Source organism: Strix uralensis, chromosome 2 (genome assembly GCF_047716275.1).
Source record: "Strix uralensis isolate ZFMK-TIS-50842 chromosome 2, bStrUra1, whole genome shotgun sequence".
NCBI lineage: Eukaryota > Metazoa > Chordata > Aves > Strigiformes > Strigidae > Strix > Strix uralensis.
In genome coordinates, this window is record NC_133973.1 from 115,192,616 (window position 1) to 115,208,215 (window position 15,600).

The 15,600-nt window shown below is 46.9% G+C and overlaps 2 protein-coding genes and 2 non-coding genes across 7 annotated transcripts; all 4 read right to left on the minus strand.

Annotated features, from left to right (window-relative positions):
- Positions 1 to 1,657: 1,657 nt before the first annotated feature.
- On the minus strand, positions 1,658 to 3,260 carry RASL11A (RAS like family 11 member A). The gene is made up of 4 exons (XM_074861026.1): positions 3,081 to 3,260; positions 2,915 to 2,971; positions 2,759 to 2,838; positions 1,658 to 2,556 (listed from the first exon to the last, which is right to left on the minus strand). The coding sequence occupies exons 1-4, from the start codon at positions 3,199 to 3,201 to the stop codon at positions 2,104 to 2,106; spliced, it is 711 nt and encodes a 236-aa protein (XP_074717127.1). The 5' UTR covers positions 3,202 to 3,260; the 3' UTR covers positions 1,658 to 2,103.
- Positions 3,261 to 10,437: 7,177 nt separating this feature from the next.
- Positions 10,438 to 15,318, minus strand: RPL21 (ribosomal protein L21). 4 transcript variants are annotated; one of them, XM_074859926.1, is made up of 6 exons: positions 15,208 to 15,318; positions 14,049 to 14,127; positions 13,409 to 13,470; positions 12,203 to 12,315; positions 11,406 to 11,556; positions 10,438 to 10,569 (listed from the first exon to the last, which is right to left on the minus strand). In XM_074859926.1, exons 2-6 carry the CDS (start codon positions 14,113 to 14,115, stop codon positions 10,480 to 10,482), a joined length of 483 nt encoding a protein of 160 aa, XP_074716027.1. In that variant the 5' UTR covers positions 14,116 to 14,127; positions 15,208 to 15,318; the 3' UTR covers positions 10,438 to 10,479. The 4 variants fall into 4 exon arrangements, with proteins under 4 accessions (XP_074716027.1, XP_074716024.1, XP_074716025.1 ...); XM_074859923.1 differs by having other exon boundaries at positions 10,551 to 11,127; XM_074859924.1 differs by having other exon boundaries at positions 10,551 to 11,127; positions 15,150 to 15,301.
- On the minus strand, positions 12,011 to 12,143 carry LOC141940333 (small nucleolar RNA SNORA27). Its single transcript, XR_012627960.1, has one exon. It is a non-coding gene; the product is annotated as a small nucleolar RNA SNORA27 (small nucleolar RNA).
- LOC141940317 (small nucleolar RNA SNORD102) lies at positions 12,531 to 12,605 on the minus strand. Its single transcript, XR_012627947.1, has one exon. It is a non-coding gene; the product is annotated as a small nucleolar RNA SNORD102 (small nucleolar RNA).
- Positions 15,319 to 15,600: the final 282 nt, after the last annotated feature.

The window sequence follows — 15,600 nt, forward strand, 5'->3', positions numbered from 1 at the left end:
GCTTCACCAGGGGCAGTGGGAAGCACTGGAAGTCGGTGCCTAACACCCTTTTTCACCCAGCCTTTGAGGTCCACAGTGAGATGCAGACAGGTCCAGTACATGTTACCTGCCTTTTTAGCATATTTTGTGCCCATGTATGAGCTGTATACCTTTAACAACTTGCTTAGTGGAACTCTACTGGATACATGAGTAGAAAATCAAGCTTCATCATTTCCAAAGACAAAATCTACAGTTTAAATAACAACCAAAACAGTATCAGTGGTAATTTCTCTTGGAAATAATTTGTTATCCCTGATTTCAGGACAGTGAAATGCTGCATAAATATCCACTTGTGATTTTTCAACTCCCCTTCAAATTTCCCCATGAACATGTGGCCCATGTGGTAAGTTTGAGTCTGTCAGGGACATGCTCATTCTCGTCAACATCATCCCCCTGCTCCCCTCAGAGTCCTGGGCCTGGCAGAGCAAATCTCACAGCAATGGAATATTTAAAATGTGTTTTAAACAGTACTTTGATTTGTCCAGGCTGTCACCATGCACTTCCATGAATTAACTCAAGAGTTTTGGACCCAGTTTGCAGGCCCAGTTTCAGTCATTTCCTGCAGGTCTGGAGCTGCCTCCCCCTTCGACTCTCCCGTTCCCTTTGGTAGGGCAGCATAGAGCCTTCAGAGAGGAGATACACAGCTAATGTGTCTGGACTGATGTTGTGCACATGGCCCTAGATGGGGAATAGTGCTGCTTGGCACCCCACACCCCTACCCAGTGCTAACACAGGCCTCTGATGCTTCCTCACAGAGCATCATCTTTAACTTGCTCAGTCACCCTTCCCTGGATTACCACTATCAGGAAGACTTTCATCTGCAGATCAAGAGTGGAGCTGTCCCAGAAAGCTTCAAGTCCCAGGGGTCAGAAACCAATAAGGCACAGCAGTGTCCCTGCAGCACAGGGACTTACTCAGCAGCTACCTGCCTTTCCTAACAGAAGGGAAGAAGAAAACAGTCTTTGGACTTAATTTTTTTTTAAATCTCATAGATTAAGTCGTACTGGAGTTGTGCTTGAGTGGGGACAGCCAGTTTCCCTCTGTACAGACTACTCCATTTCCACACTTCCTACTCAGCATGGAGCAGAGCTTTATTTTTCACCAATACCATGCACATACTTCAGAGGCATATTTGAAGTGCAAAACCCATGTTCCATGCTCAGACATCCAGCAAGCAGTTAATAAAAAACACTCTATTATGGTTTAGAACTAATGTGAAATAAGAGTAAAAGGTCTGACCTGTTTCCAATGGCTACAAAATTGCCCTGGGGAAGATACAGATGTAATCCATTTTAAATATAGCTATTTTCTATTAAGGGAACCTACACATCAGCCCTTCCTATCACACATCTCCAGAGAAAGCAGCAGCCATCCCACACACTCCTCTGCTGAGGATTGCTCAGCACTTTGTCCCACAGTAATCTCTACGAGAAACTCAACCCTCCTGTTAAATGCTTGGGGCTCAAAAGATTAATTCTGTGGGATAGATCTCTAAAGCACGTCAGAAATTCGAACTCATTCCCAACAGCTTATCATCATTCAGGTGATTATAGGTGCAAGAAAAACAGCAGTCACTGAGAGAGAACAGAGATCCTATTATAATCAGAATGCTTACAGACAGTTTTATATTTTCATGTTTAATAAAGCCTTTTTTTTTTTCCTCTCCATGTAAAGCTTTCCATCAAAGTCTTTCCAAGCATTTCATAAAGGCAGGTGAGTGTTACACCATCATCACTCCCATTTTACAAACAGGAAACTGAGGCCCAAAAAAAGTCATTTGAGCAGTTTAAAACAGCAAATCCCAGCCCAAAACCAGAAATGGAATCAAAACCTCCTGGAAAAATTTCCTTTCTCCAACTACCTCTATTTAGTTGCTATGCAGCTTTTATTTTTTTTTTTTGTAAAAATAACCCAACCAGTCAAACAAGAAAGAATGGCAACAAAACTGCAAGCTTCAACATACTTACTTCCATACTGCTGACATTAGTACAAAAATAAAGATTTTTATTAACTAGTTTACAAAAATAAAGTCTGTTGAGTCACACAAGATCTCATCAGGGGGGTTTATTTGACTTTGGAAGATAAAGCCTGTTTGAAACGTCTCTTTAGATCTTGCATGTTGGGAGATTTGGGACGAGGGATGATGGACGACCGCCTCCTGTCCGTGCTGCCCACATGCTGTAGTTTGCTGACCTCCTTGCAAAGATACTGGAAAACATCACAGACGCCTTGGGAGTCATCACTTGTGGAGATTTCCAAGAATAGGCTGCCCAGTTCATTTGCCAGCTGTAGTCCCTCTTTTGCCTGTACTTGCCTGGCGTGGAGGAGGTCTGCTTTGTTCCCCACGATAATGATGGGAGTCCTGGAATCTGGGTGGACCTTGCGGATGTGCTGGTAGAGAGGCTGGACTGACTGGTAGCTGCTGTAGTCTGTGATGGAGTAGACCAGGAGGAAGCCCTCTGCCCACTTCACACACCTGGACAGGGAGTCGAGCACCTGCACGCAGTCTTCCTGCACCTGCGGTACGACAGAGACACAAATCTGGCACCGGGTTGTGAGAGTATAAAGCCTGAATCAGAGACAGCACCGTTAAACAAGTCCAAAGAGAAGCCTGAGCTCTGTCTCAGGAGACTAAGTCTGGCCTTGTAGGAAACCAGGACTCAAAAGCTGAGCCTTTAGCTGGCAGAGAGGAACCGATCGATCCGAAGCGTCTCCGTACCTGGATGCACCCCGGCGTGTCTTGGATCTGCACGGCAACGTGGTCCCCGTCCAGACGGACCAGCCTGGAGTAGAGGTTGCCTGGGGAGCAGAGAACCGTCAGGCACAAGCCGCGGCCGCGGGGGTCCCCGCCGCGCCCCGCCGCCCGCTGCCTCACCTGTGTTGGGCTCGTAGTCCCCGATGAACCGCTTCGTCAAGAACCGCACGACCATGGCTGAAACAGAGAGTGGCCGCGTTAGGCGCCACGGACGGACGGACAGGGGACGGAAGGGGGGACGGACAGGGGAAGGGGGGCCGGGCAGCCCCGCGCCCCCCGCACTCACCGCTCTTGCCGACGCCGCGGGCGCCCATCACCGCCAGGCGGACCTGGGCGCCGGGCGGTCCCGGGGCGCACTCGGCGATGGGCGCCAGCAGGAAGGGCTGGGACATGCTCGGCAGGCGCATGGGAGGGGCGGCCCGGACGGCTCAGCTCCGCTCGGCTCGGCTCCGCTCGGCTCCGCACACCCGGTACCGCCCGGCGCGGGCGGCCGGCGGCGGCTTTTAAAGGCTCCGCCGGCAGCGCGGCGCGCGGGGCCGCCCCCCGGGCTGTACCGCCCCCAGCCCCGCCACCTCCCCCGTCAGCCCCGCCCAGCGGCCCCCCCAACAGCTCCCTCCCCTCCGCCCACCCCGGCTGTACCCCCGCCCTTCCTCCCCGTTGCCAGGCCGTGGGGTGGCCCCTCGTGGGCGCAGGCAGCGGAGGGGGGGGGGTGGCGGCACCGCCCGGGCAGGGCCGTGCGAGCTGCGAGCCAGGGCTGGGGGCGGCCAGGGCAGGGCAGCACCTGCCGCGCATCACCCGCGCCCGAAGCAGGGGGAGGGCAGCGCAAGTCCCGCTGTGTCTGGGAGGGTGCGCATCCACACCCCGCACCACTGCAACAGGCCCCTGCTTCACACACCCTCCCTGCAGCAAGGGACTTGAGTCGTGAAAGAAAGGAAATTATTTACTCTTTTACCTCCGACTATTTTGTTTCCCACACCTGGACACATCCCTCCACTGTCAGCGTTGAAGTGCAGCTTGTGGATCAAGCAACAGCCAACCCTGAAACCAAAGTGCTCCAACGGAGCTTTGAGGTCTGGGTTAGGCCTTTTGGGCTTTTCAAGTGGAAGAAAGTTTCAGAGAAGGAAGGTGTTCCACCACAGGCTGATGTTAAATGAGCCTCAAACCTGCAAACGGTTGTGTGGATGCTTCAGTCTCTGCAAACCGTTGCCCTGGCTCCCACAAAACTGCTTCCGCAGCACGCTGCGTTACAAGCATGTAAGCGTTTAGAAGATAAATAACCCATTCAGGGGCTGCTTTATTTTTATCAGGGAGATAACACAAGCCAGCAGGAAACAACATGGAGGAGGCCAGTGGGTTGATACTTGAAAGGAGGGGGATGGGTCCGTGGTCTCAGAGCCCAGCACCGTGGGGGGACGGAGCCACCACAGGACCTGCTGGCCCCAGCTGCAGGGCTGATGCCCAAGGGCAGCCCGGGTGGCCCTGGACACCCACACACAGGCAGCAGGGCTGAACCTCGGTGGCAAGCAGGGCTGTGCACTGACTGGTGCTGCACTCAGTCCTCTTCCCCTTCAATGCACCTCTCAGATAACACATGCAATGACAAGTCATGTTTTTCCTCGCTTTCCTCTCGTCCTCCCTCTTACTTTTTCACCCACGCAAGAGCCCAGGTACCCAACCTGCTATGCGCTTCTTTGGACATCCTCAGCCCCAGTCCCACCAGCGACATGAAAACTCAAAACAAGGGCAGCAGAGTAACACTGCCAGCTCTGCTCTACCAGAGGTGAGGTGTTCCTGAGGAAAGTGAACCCTCATCAGTGTGGGGACAAGGATGGGGAAGAACTGCTCCCTGCTTCCCACGGGTGCAGAGTTTGTGCTGGCAGCAGAGGTACAGCTCAGGCTCTGCACCCCACAGTAGCCAAAGGACTGGCCACCCACCCAGAGCATGTTCTGCCCTGTTTCAAGATTCTCCCCTGGTGCCCCAGAAATATTCTACCTGATGATGATTCTACGCTGCTCTTTGCTGAAGGGTTACACACACTTCATAGTAGTTAAGACCATGCTAATTAACACCAATTAAAGGAGTGCCTGCAGAAAAGCACAGTGGAAGAAGTGCTGTTGATTTGTGTTACTCTAGTGCCTAATAACCCCTACGGTAATATCAAGGCCACTTTTAACCTCAAAAACTGATTGCTTCTAAAATTTCTACTTCGCTTCCCCTCATGCCAGTGAGCCTTTTTTTTTTTTTTTTTCCTCATAAACAAGATTTCTCTTGTATCACTAAGAGCTTTTGGTTTCCAGAGGTTCATGGTATTGTCATCTGCTTCCATTGTCATGAGACCACTTGTCTTTGGCCTTGCTCACAGTGCCAACACAGGCTATTTTTACACATTTCTTTACAAAAGAGCTATCAGAGTACATTCAGATGCCCTTGGAAGAACACTACTGAAATGAGTATTCCATTCCAGGCAGATGATTATCAGGTGCTGAGCTGTGAAAGCAGTAGCATCAAACAACCAACATTCCCAAAACTTGAAGGGCTCCCCATTTCTGGGCAACTGTAGAGCTCATGCTGCCTCACCTGCTGCTGAGAGCACCCCCAAAGGGCAGAAGGTGATGGTTAAGAGAGAGATGACAGTGCACAAACACAGGTATGAAACCCTGCGAAGGAATTAGTTTCCAGGGAGTGATGAGCTGTTTCTCCATCAACAGCTACTCTGGTGCAACAGGAGCAGTTCAGTAGGTTGAAGCAGTTGGGGCTCAGATTCCTCACATGTGGGGGCTTAGATCAGGCATCCCTATCCTGGGATGTACGGGCCTCCAAACTATTAGAAGGAGCCTTTCCTTTCTCGGCTGGAGGCCCTACTTGGAAGTGCCAGGCTGTACTTTCACCCACCCCATGCAGATGACCCATACCACCATCACTAACCCCTTCCCCACAGCAACAGCACTCAGGTGCTCACATGGAGTCCCAAGGACACCATAGTGCTGCCTGACCCTTCTCCCTGTTCCAAGCTCTGGTAACATTCAACAGCAGGTATTTGGGGGAGTAGGTAGCTTACTCCTGCAGCTGTGGCAGGGAGGACATCCTGAGAGCCTCTGGAGCTCCTCTCTTCTCTAAGAAACAACATGCACAATGTTTTCCTGGGAGTCTTTGCTGATGTTGTAGACTCAGCAAGAAGTTCTGGGCTTAAGATTGGCAGGACCATGTGAGATAAGAAGCAGCAGGCACAAAGCTTTTCCATGTGGAGAAGCACTGGTGGCAACCTTTGCTGTGAACTGGCATGGCTTCACCACTCCACTATGAACTTTCAGGAGCAGAAGCCCATGTTCAAGACTGCAACTGTTCCTTACACTCCCCCATTCCCGCTGGTCAATGGCGAAACAGTTTGGAGTGCGCATAGACAAAAAGGTGAGTCAGGGCCCGGGGGCTATGCCCTGAAGCCTCTTCCTCCAAATAATGAAAAGTGGAATCAGCAACTTCAACCAGAGCGTTGTATTTTCTGGGTTCTTGACCTGTAAGGGTGCTGCTGATGGAACCCACATCCCTACTCAACACTTGAGCCAGGACTGTTGTGACTATGTAAATCCCAGCAGCTACAATTTCCTTCCTATACAGACCTTGGTAGTACATCCACTAAGGCAGATACACGGATCTGAAATGCTCATAATCTGTGTCTTCCTTACCACCACCCTCGGAATCATAGTGGTTGCTGGTACCTTCTTCCCATGCAAGGAGACCGTTTGCAGCCATAGGGTGCCTCCTGCACTATGGGAGATACTACCCACACCCCTTAGTCACAAGGTACTACCCAGGCAATGATGAGCCCAGTTTAACCATGTCTTTTCGCCGCACACCCTGAATTACAGAATCCACTGCACTTTGCAAGTATGGAGGGAGCCTGTCCGCCTGTGCTGAACAGGGAGGATCACAGTCTCTGGCAGGTGTATGCTCTTGGCATACTCTGGGCCAGTCAGGACACGCCAGCACAGCATCTGCGTCTGGGATGCCAGCCGTTCTTTTGACCATGAGGGCGACAAACATGCCAAGTCCAGGACTGCACTGAGAAGGGGTTCACGAGGGAGTGAACACCGGGACTGTTTCCCCCATCTGATACATAACAATGGGAAGATTAAAAAGCATGAGTTGTTTGTACATCCTCATGGCAGCTGCCTCCTGCCTCCCCTCAGGAATGGGGCTGGAGTGTCTGCACACCCCTGGCCCCCCGCAGGCTCGCACACTTCACCTGCTCCTCCCTGGGCTCCACAGCCTGCAGCCCCTTTGCACAGGCACAATTCCTCCTCCCATCCTTTCACTGACCTTCCTGGCCACACACAGTATTAGCACCTACACTGCCTACATGGCCCTCAGGAAGTCTCAGGCCTCAGTGTCACTAATATGCTAAAACTAACAAAGCTGATGGTTCAGAAGGCAGCTTTCTAGCTGCTTCTCCAAGAGACGACTGGAGATTTTGGCAGGGCCTTTGGCAAGGAACCAGCTGCAATGGTTTGAGGCAGTAAAACCTGGAATGGAGGAGACAGCTCAGCCCCTACCTCCTAATTAGGCTCCATGGAACAGAGACTAAGCACTACACTGAAACATAACGGCTTGTGCTAATCCATAAGCACTTCACTCTCCACATGTTGTACAGGGACAGCCTGTCCACCAGCTCTGGAATAATGAAGTCTCTGTGCTAAAGGGGACTGGAAGACAGCTAACGTATTAATACTGAACTTCTGCAAAACTGGCTTTTAAACTAGAGATTCCTGGATTTTGCTAGCTCAAGGTGTGTCCAGTTATATGGGAAACCTATAGCTTTGCAGATTTCACAAGAGTTCTCCACAATTCAAAGTATCATGGAACGAAACAAAATTCAACTGTCACTGTGTGGAAACACCGAGTCTGTGGCTGGCACGCTCGCTGCAAGGTTCTGCTTGCTAGGCACAGCCACAGAATACGACGCAAAGAACTGGTTACAGCTTGTGGCTTGTGTGTAAAACCCCTTCCAGAGCGAGTGGAAGGGGAAACTTGCAACTCCAAACACTGTCAGGAAACATGCTTCCTCCGCCCAGAGGGGGGAGAAGCTCAACTGCCAAAACCCCCCTTCCCTCACAGATCTGCAAGTTCTGCATACACCTAGAACTATTTGCTTGCTATCAAGAAGGATGCATCTAATTTAGACACTAGTTCCATGACTGAAGATGTCCTGACAGGTAGTTCTTCAACACCTTCTCTCAGTTCACAGACCTCCCTCTTGTCAGGACTGTGCAAAAACAGGACAGCTGAACACTTGGGAAGCAAACTTCAACCGCAGATACAGAGATCTGTAAATATCTGGACTGTGGTTCTGCAAACCTGAGATTCCCAGGAAAACCACTGCTGCACCGAGAGCAACTAACATATAATGTCTATAAACCCAAGACAGGCTAAACCTTAGTTAACTTGTCCTGTTTTCAAACATTAAAAAAAACCCCAAAAAAGGCTGTTCTCTTCCTGTACAAACCCAGTTCAATTTTCAGCCATTTCTGGGAATCCTGACCAAGGAAAGCATTCCCTCCCTGTCCTCCCAGCCCCCCCACAACTTCCAAATATGCACTTATGAGCATCTACTGTCGGTATAGCGACCTTAAAAACACTGAGAGTAAATAAATTGAAAACTGCTGCAATACAATGTCTCTAGAAGCACAGCTCTTAGATGAGACCACTGCATGCTGTCTAGTCTTAGTATTCCAAATTGTTGAAAATAAATTCAAAAGTTTAGAACTACCACTTACAGTTACTGTTAACCATTTCATCATGATGCTACAGCTAATCCACTGCAATCTTGACAGAGAAGTACAAACCAAACACAGAACCAAAGTAACTTACACAAACATGCACGAGAAGAGAATTTAAAATACCACCAAAGATCGTACCAAATAAAGCCTCCCACTTAATTCCTTCAGACGCAAAGCCTAACGGAAAACGATGCTTATCTAGTGAGTCAAATACCCATTTTAAATTGCTGTGAAAATCCACAAGCCAAAGCAGCTACTAAAGGTCTAAGGCTCAGTATACAGATCTAGCTGCTCCAAGAAAACCCCACTTCATTATAAAAGCTAAGGGTATAAGCTGCAACAGAGAAAGTTTAAGATTCATCAGCCTTGCTTCAGATGGTGGTGCACTCCATGTCCAGTACACACAGTGTCAAGTACTAGTGTCATGTATCAGTCTGTTAATGCCTAAGCTTTGCTCCATCTTCAAGGCATTTCCAGAGCCATTCCAACTACAGAGCCCACTCCATCTTCTGAAATGGGAGTGTGGAGAAACTTCAAACACAGGATCTGCTCGCTGGACTTTGAACCGCCAGTGCCTACAGCCTGTCACCCTAAAATACCAGGCTAAGCCAGACAATGACTTCAACATCCAAAAACTACATTCCATGAGAATGGGAACACCCACAATTGAATGTTAGGTAAATACAAACAGGAATTAATCTCTTAAATTTATAAACAATCAGTACACAGTTTAACTCTTCTGCTTAAGGCGCTTCGGAATAAACGGAAAAAGCAAACCTCCTCCCCTCTCGGTTTCAGACTCCCAAACCTACTGCCTGTCCTGTAATTGACTATTCAATCATTTTCAACAGTCAATACCAACAAATTGCTTGAGGTCACAAGCTCCTCTAGTGTTTTACTCTCTCTACACGTAGACATCAGTTTTATGGCACTTACTTGAGGTAGCTAAGCAATGCCTTACATCACACTTAGAAAGGTAAAATATTATATAACCATATCTGCCACACAGTTAAGGTCGGGTTTATGCATGTTCAAAGCTAACCAAGCAGGTTACCTTCAGAAGTTTCTTTAGCAAGCTTCACTGTTTCAAACAAAGCTCACAAAAATAGCATTGGTTAATAAATAGTTGACTGAAGATGTTCTTCCATTTAAGAAACCCTAGGCAAGTAGCATTGGGTTTTTGTGAAGTATTGGTAAGTCAATGGGATGAGGAATGCATTAGAACATCCAGGTGGATGTTTAGATTCAACAGATATGCAACAAACATACAAAATTCAAGTGTTCAGCTATGCCAGCCAATTTAAATGATAAAAATCAAACTACAAAGGCTAGCAAGTTTTGGAATTAAAGCCTTGTTTCCAAACTACTATTTCAGAAGAATGCTTACTGGCTTGGGGATGTTCTAAGAATCCTTCTTTAACAGGTTACAATGCTGAAACACCAAAATCTGCCCATGGGCATTTCTCAAGAGGTTGCTCTCAAAAACTGTTTTCACAATTCTTTGGTATTAAACTGAGGCTCCTCAATCAGAAGCTTATATCAATGAAATCTAAAGCCTGTTACCTCTTTTCCCACAAAAAATTTAAACCTTCAAGTGACACTGTACAATTCTTCTGCTCTTAGTTTGCTGCTGAAATATTCCATGTCCTCTCATATTACCTCATGATCATCACTAAGCATTAGCAAATTTCAGTGTTCCCAGGATTTTTGGTCTAAATAAACGGCTAAACTGATCAGTGAAAGCTGCAGATGATTTAAATGACCAAGCACCATGTAACGCAAGTTAAATAAGCAAACTTCAATAAACAAAAAGGTTTCTAAAGCATCTGTTCCAAAAAACTAAAGGAATCAATCACAATCACATACACTTGTCCAAAACCAGATCATTAATTTATTTTTTTAAATGTGCATTATGCCATGAATTCATAGGGAATTGGCTCCAGCAGCTCTGGATCCTTGCCATTAGTTCTCACAAAGTGTGCTTCTCTTGGTGGAGCAGGCTGTAAAGAGGAAAAAAAAAATAAGAAAACTCATGGCACTAAAACTTACAGGCAACCTTACAGAAAATTAATTTTGATGACCATTTAACACATTATTATGTTAACATAACAGCAATTTTACCATTCCTAGTCTCTTTAAATTTTGATTCAAATAGCAGTAAGAAAATGATCTGCTAGAAAGTGTGCTTGACTTTCATTGCTGAATGAAAAAAACTACACTTTACCCTCTGCAATTTACTAATGCAAATTAACATGAGGTGATGTACCCTGCGGTTCCAGAAGCAACAGCCATTATCTCCTCTCTAAAGTCTAGTTATTCATTCTTTTCTTACAGGGTTACAACAGAAACTGTTGTAGCTAAATGCAACCAAACCAAAGACAACACTGATCCCAGAAATCAGTGAGAGCTTCTGCTGCAGATCAGCAACACAACAGGGAGCATCCATCCCTTTGCTCATGGCCAAGGCTACAGTTTCCACCCAGGAGCAGTGCAGTTCTGTTCAGCACCAAGCACGTCAAACAGCACAGACGCAGACACACTGATGCAGCCACTCTACTCTGAAAAAAAAGTCACCTCCTGCAATAAGACTGCAAAGACACCTCAAACACAATCTGCCCGAGACCTGGATTTTTCAGAATACTGTAGGCAGCTTCATTCAAGTGTGGTGGGTTTTTTTTTGTTTGTTTGTTTTGTTTTTCAAAGACAGACAGAAAGAGCTCAGTTTACAGCATAACACTGGAGTTCTGGAAGAAAACATTTTACTCAACTGGCTTGGTTCTAGCTTTTTCTTTGGTAAACTGACTCGACAATGTGTCAACTACAATAAAAATATTACCTGACGTTTCAGTTGAACCCAAATGCCTTTCTCTTTTGCTTCCTTTTTCTTCTTTTCATTCTCCTTCACACGCTGCAGAAAGCTGTCTCTGCTCTTGGAATGTTTAATATGCTCAATACGCACATTAATTCTCTTGGCAAGAATCTTGCCCCTAAGAAAGGAAATCAGTTTTTACTCTACTGCACTTGAAAAAAGGCTACTTCAAAGCTAGTTTTACAGCCCTTACATAAGTAACATCATAAGCTCAATTACAGATAATTTTTCTTTAAAGGCCAACCACTCAAGATACACTGCTGCAGATGCAAATCAGACATAACTTATATAACTGAAAGCTTATTAATATATAACAATGCGCTGACAATTTCAGATCAAGATTGTGGAGAATATATAATTTTAACCTTGTAGCATACAAGCAAAGAATTGTACTACCACTGTACTCCAATCCAGTTCCTGGGAAAAAAAAAAACCAAGTTGCCCTTTTCTGACCGTACAAAATCCAGCTGAATACAGCTACAGATCAATATTTAAAAAGGGCTTCAGTGCCAATGTGAAAGTTGGCTGAAAATCTCCATTAGGTAACGTCATTAAGTGCTGCTCAGAAAAATAACTGTTTCCTCTGACAGGATCCAAGACAAATGAGCATCATTTGCTTGGGTTATAAAAAGGATATACACTTTACCCACCTTGAATGACCAATCAAGACAATAACTGTCTAACTGGCAAAGTGAAAGGAGGGTGTAACTACAGATCAACTTTTCCAAATACGAAGTTTCAATACATGCAATTTCATTACTTACTTAACCTGCTTGTTAACAATAATGCCCACAGCGTGCTGAGTAACATTATACACCCTTCCAGTCTTGCCATGGTAACACTTGTGGGGCATACCTTTTTGAACAGTACCCATACCCTGTTAAGAGGTAAAACAAGAATAAAGTGTAAACTTTAACTGGAAAAAAACAAAGAAGCAACATCAAGGACTTTTCTTTCAGAAGCTATTTAAAGTACACATTTTAAATTACTGGAGATTGATTTTAAAATACCCCTATTTTATTTGTACATTAGAATTTATAACCATGCCTTTTCTATCTGAAGACTACCAAATTTTGCTATGACATTTCTGGTTGCTTTCAGTGTCGGTGAAATGATTGATCACTTTGCTTTCAGCAAGCAATCACATGAGACATTCATCATCAAGCTCCAGTGTGTCCGGAAGTGTTAATTCTGAACGGTGCAATTCTCCAAGAGTCAAACAACAAACAAGCAAATTACACACCATCTTCCATGTGATTGTTAGGAAAACTCTGCATTTCAAATGAAACTAAAGGATTCAACGAAAGTAGGAATCCTTGGTGAAAGGCTTTCAGGTTTACTACAACTTAATTTTAAAAGTACAGTTGATTTTAAAGGACAAGTTCTAGAAAATACCAAGTGATGGGAAACCCCGCTTCACTTTTTTCCCTGTATTAATATATATGATGTATCCTTACATTTATTTCTTAGTTTCTAGTTTTAATGTGGCTTCACAATCACCACTTCGTACATACTTATTTTAAGTATAGTCCTACAATGATACAGAGACGTAACTATTAGCTACACCACCATAAACTATGGCTCTTCTGAACAGCAGGTGCAAGTCACGCAAAACAGAACATTCACTAAAATGACAGCTGGGGTTCCTGTGAAAGTAGTGCTAGTAGGCACCATACAGCAACTGGAGTACTACATAGGGCATCTTTCACTCACTTTTTTCATCTGAACACAGTAACAAAGCACAGAAAAATATATTATTTTTATATATATTTAAAAACCCTACATAAACCAGCACATGACAATGCTTCAACAGCACTATCATTCCAGTATTCCTTCAAAAGTGAGCAGCAAGTACTTGTGTTGACACACAACCGGAGTAACAAAAAAACCCAAAAACTACCTCAAGAAACTGGAAACTGAAAAGGATTACACTGCTTTAGCTTTAAATTATGTAGCATTGTAGAAAGTACCTTGATATCAACTATATCACCCTTCTTGTAGATGCGCATATAGGTAGCCAGAGGGACAACTCCTGTTAAGAGATACAAATTTGGATACTTACGAAGCCCACAATTTCACACACAGAATGGGGTGGGGGACACAGGTCATGCATTTGACAGTTTTCTTAAATGCCTCAAATTTAAATTCAATTTCAAAACCACAAAACTGAGAAATCAAACCATCTTTTTTAAGCAGTAATTACCTCTACACATGCTCCCAATTAAAAAAAAGTCCAACTAACTCAGGAAAAATTACAGCTTTAATCTTGTTCCTAATGCAGAAGCTGAAAAGGCATTTACTATTTACTGCTTCACTGTGAACACAGCTGTTATCACCACTCATTGCTAAGAGGTAAGAAACTACATTTTAAGTGTAACTGTTGAAATATTTTCTTCACCTTCGAATTAATTTTCAAGCACTGACAGAATTAGCATTGTTACTACTGTCAAACAATCTGAATACTAATGCATAAGCTGTAAGAGCTGAGAGCGTACTTGTGTATCATTCTACTGCTTTTCACCCAAGTTGTCGGAAATCCTGTGACACAAATCATGTTCTACAAATGCTACTTAGGGACTGTTGACATCCAGCAGTCAGTAATATACTCACCATGCTTGCGAAACGGCCTTGAGAACATATAACGTGTCCCTCTCCTCTTTCCCTTTGTGTTCGTCATTTTGGCTGATTACTGCAAAAATGAATGCAAATTATTCAGAACTACTAGTTCCTTCACTAAAAATATGGCATTCCAGACATTTCAGAAAAATCAAGTCTTTATGACACCACTTCCAAATTGCTGGGTCAATTCAAGCAATGTTATTAATTTAGGCATTCATAGAAAACAGTATTTATAGGACCACAGGGTAACTCAGGTTAGAATGGATGCTAGCAAGTCACCTAGCTCGACCTCCTGTTTAACCCAAGGTCTACTGTGACCTCAGACCAGGTTGGTCAGGGCTTTGTCCAGTCAGGTCTTGAAACCCTTCAAGGATGGAGACTACTGCACAGCCTCCTCAGGCAGCCTGTCTGCTCTCATGATGAAAAACTTTTCCCTTATATCCAATCTAAGCTTCTCATTTTTACTTAAGCCAGTTGTCTCGTGCTCCTGCCACGTGCCCCTGTCAAGCACCAGGATCCGTCTTCTTGATCATGGTGCTGTTCAGTGCCCCCCAAAGACACCTTCGCTCCAGGCCGAGCAAGCCCAATTCCCTCACCCTCTTCACAAGGCACCCAAAAAGCATGATCACTACCACATTTATCAGCCGCTATTACATCTGACACAAGGCGCACACAGCCCGCAGACCGACGGGGATGTCAGCCACCAGGCACGTTAGCGAAGCCTGAGTCCCGCCGCACCCTACGGTCCCCACTGCCGGGCCTATCCCGAGGAGCTGCCCCAGCCACTCGGCCTGCACAGGGCCGCTCCCAAGCCCCTGACCTTCCGCCGTCGGCCGCGGGGCTGACCGGGCCCGCCACCACGTGCCGCCGTCTCGGCGGAGTCCCACTCCGCCGCACCTGCACCCGACGCTGGGCTCGGCGGTCCCCTTCCTTTCTCCCTGCTTCCCTCCATCCCTCAAGCAGCCCCCCGGCCCGCCCAGCCCAAGCCGGCCCGGCCCGGCGCCCCGCGACCTGCAGGCCGCGGCCTCCTCACGCCCTCAGCCCCCCGCCCCAGCAAGGCCGTACCGCCCCCCAGGCAGAGCCGGCAGCCACCTGCCGCTGCCGCCAGCGCGACCCGCCTTCTCGCCGCCACCCGGAGCCGCGGAGGCACCTGAGGTCGGCGAGCGGGGCTCGGCGCACCTCCCCGTGTGTGCCCACAAAATGGCGGCTCGGGACGAAAAGAGAGAGGCGGTGCCGCGGCGGCACTTAACTGCGGGGCCTTCACGAGGCTGCCCGCGCCGCGCCTGAGAGAAAATCCCGCGGAGCTGCCCGTTTGCCCGCCTGCGTGAGGGAAATGCCCCGAAGGAAGGGCTCGTACGCTGATCCCGATAAACCACGGAACTGCCCCGGCAGAAGTTTGACCCCTTTGCTAAAGCAGGGACAAATGCCGGGTTTTTTTCATGGCTGTGCCGTGAGATGGGTCTAGGAGAGGTTTGGCAGCGGGAGTGGCGAGGAAGCGGGAGAACGAACCAGGTGTCTGTCAGGGATCCTGAGGAGTTTTGTG

What these genes read in the sequence shown, in the direction of transcription:
- RPL21 (XM_074859923.1), bottom strand. Translation starts at nt 14,115, where the DNA reads ATGACGAACACAAAGGGAAAGAGGAGAGGGACACGTTATATGTTCTCA. An exon ending in AAGGCCGTTTCGCAAGCATG is followed by an intron (nt 13,471 to 14,048) that starts GTGAGTATATTA and finishes ATCTCTTAACAG; the next exon opens with GAGTTGTCCCTCTGGCTACC. An exon ending in ATTGTTAACAAGCAGGTTAA is followed by an intron (nt 11,557 to 12,202) that starts GTAAGTAATGAA and finishes TTCCTTTCTTAG; the next exon opens with GGGCAAGATTCTTGCCAAGA.
- RASL11A (XM_074861026.1), bottom strand. Translation starts at nt 3,201, where the DNA reads ATGCGCCTGCCGAGCATGTCCCAGCCCTTCCTGCTGGCGCCCATCGCC. An exon ending in CCGCGGCGTCGGCAAGAGCG is followed by an intron (nt 2,972 to 3,080) that starts GTGAGTGCGGGG and finishes TCTCTGTTTCAG; the next exon opens with CCATGGTCGTGCGGTTCTTG. An exon ending in ACACGCCGGGGTGCATCCAG is followed by an intron (nt 2,557 to 2,758) that starts GTACGGAGACGC and finishes GTCGTACCGCAG; the next exon opens with GTGCAGGAAGACTGCGTGCA.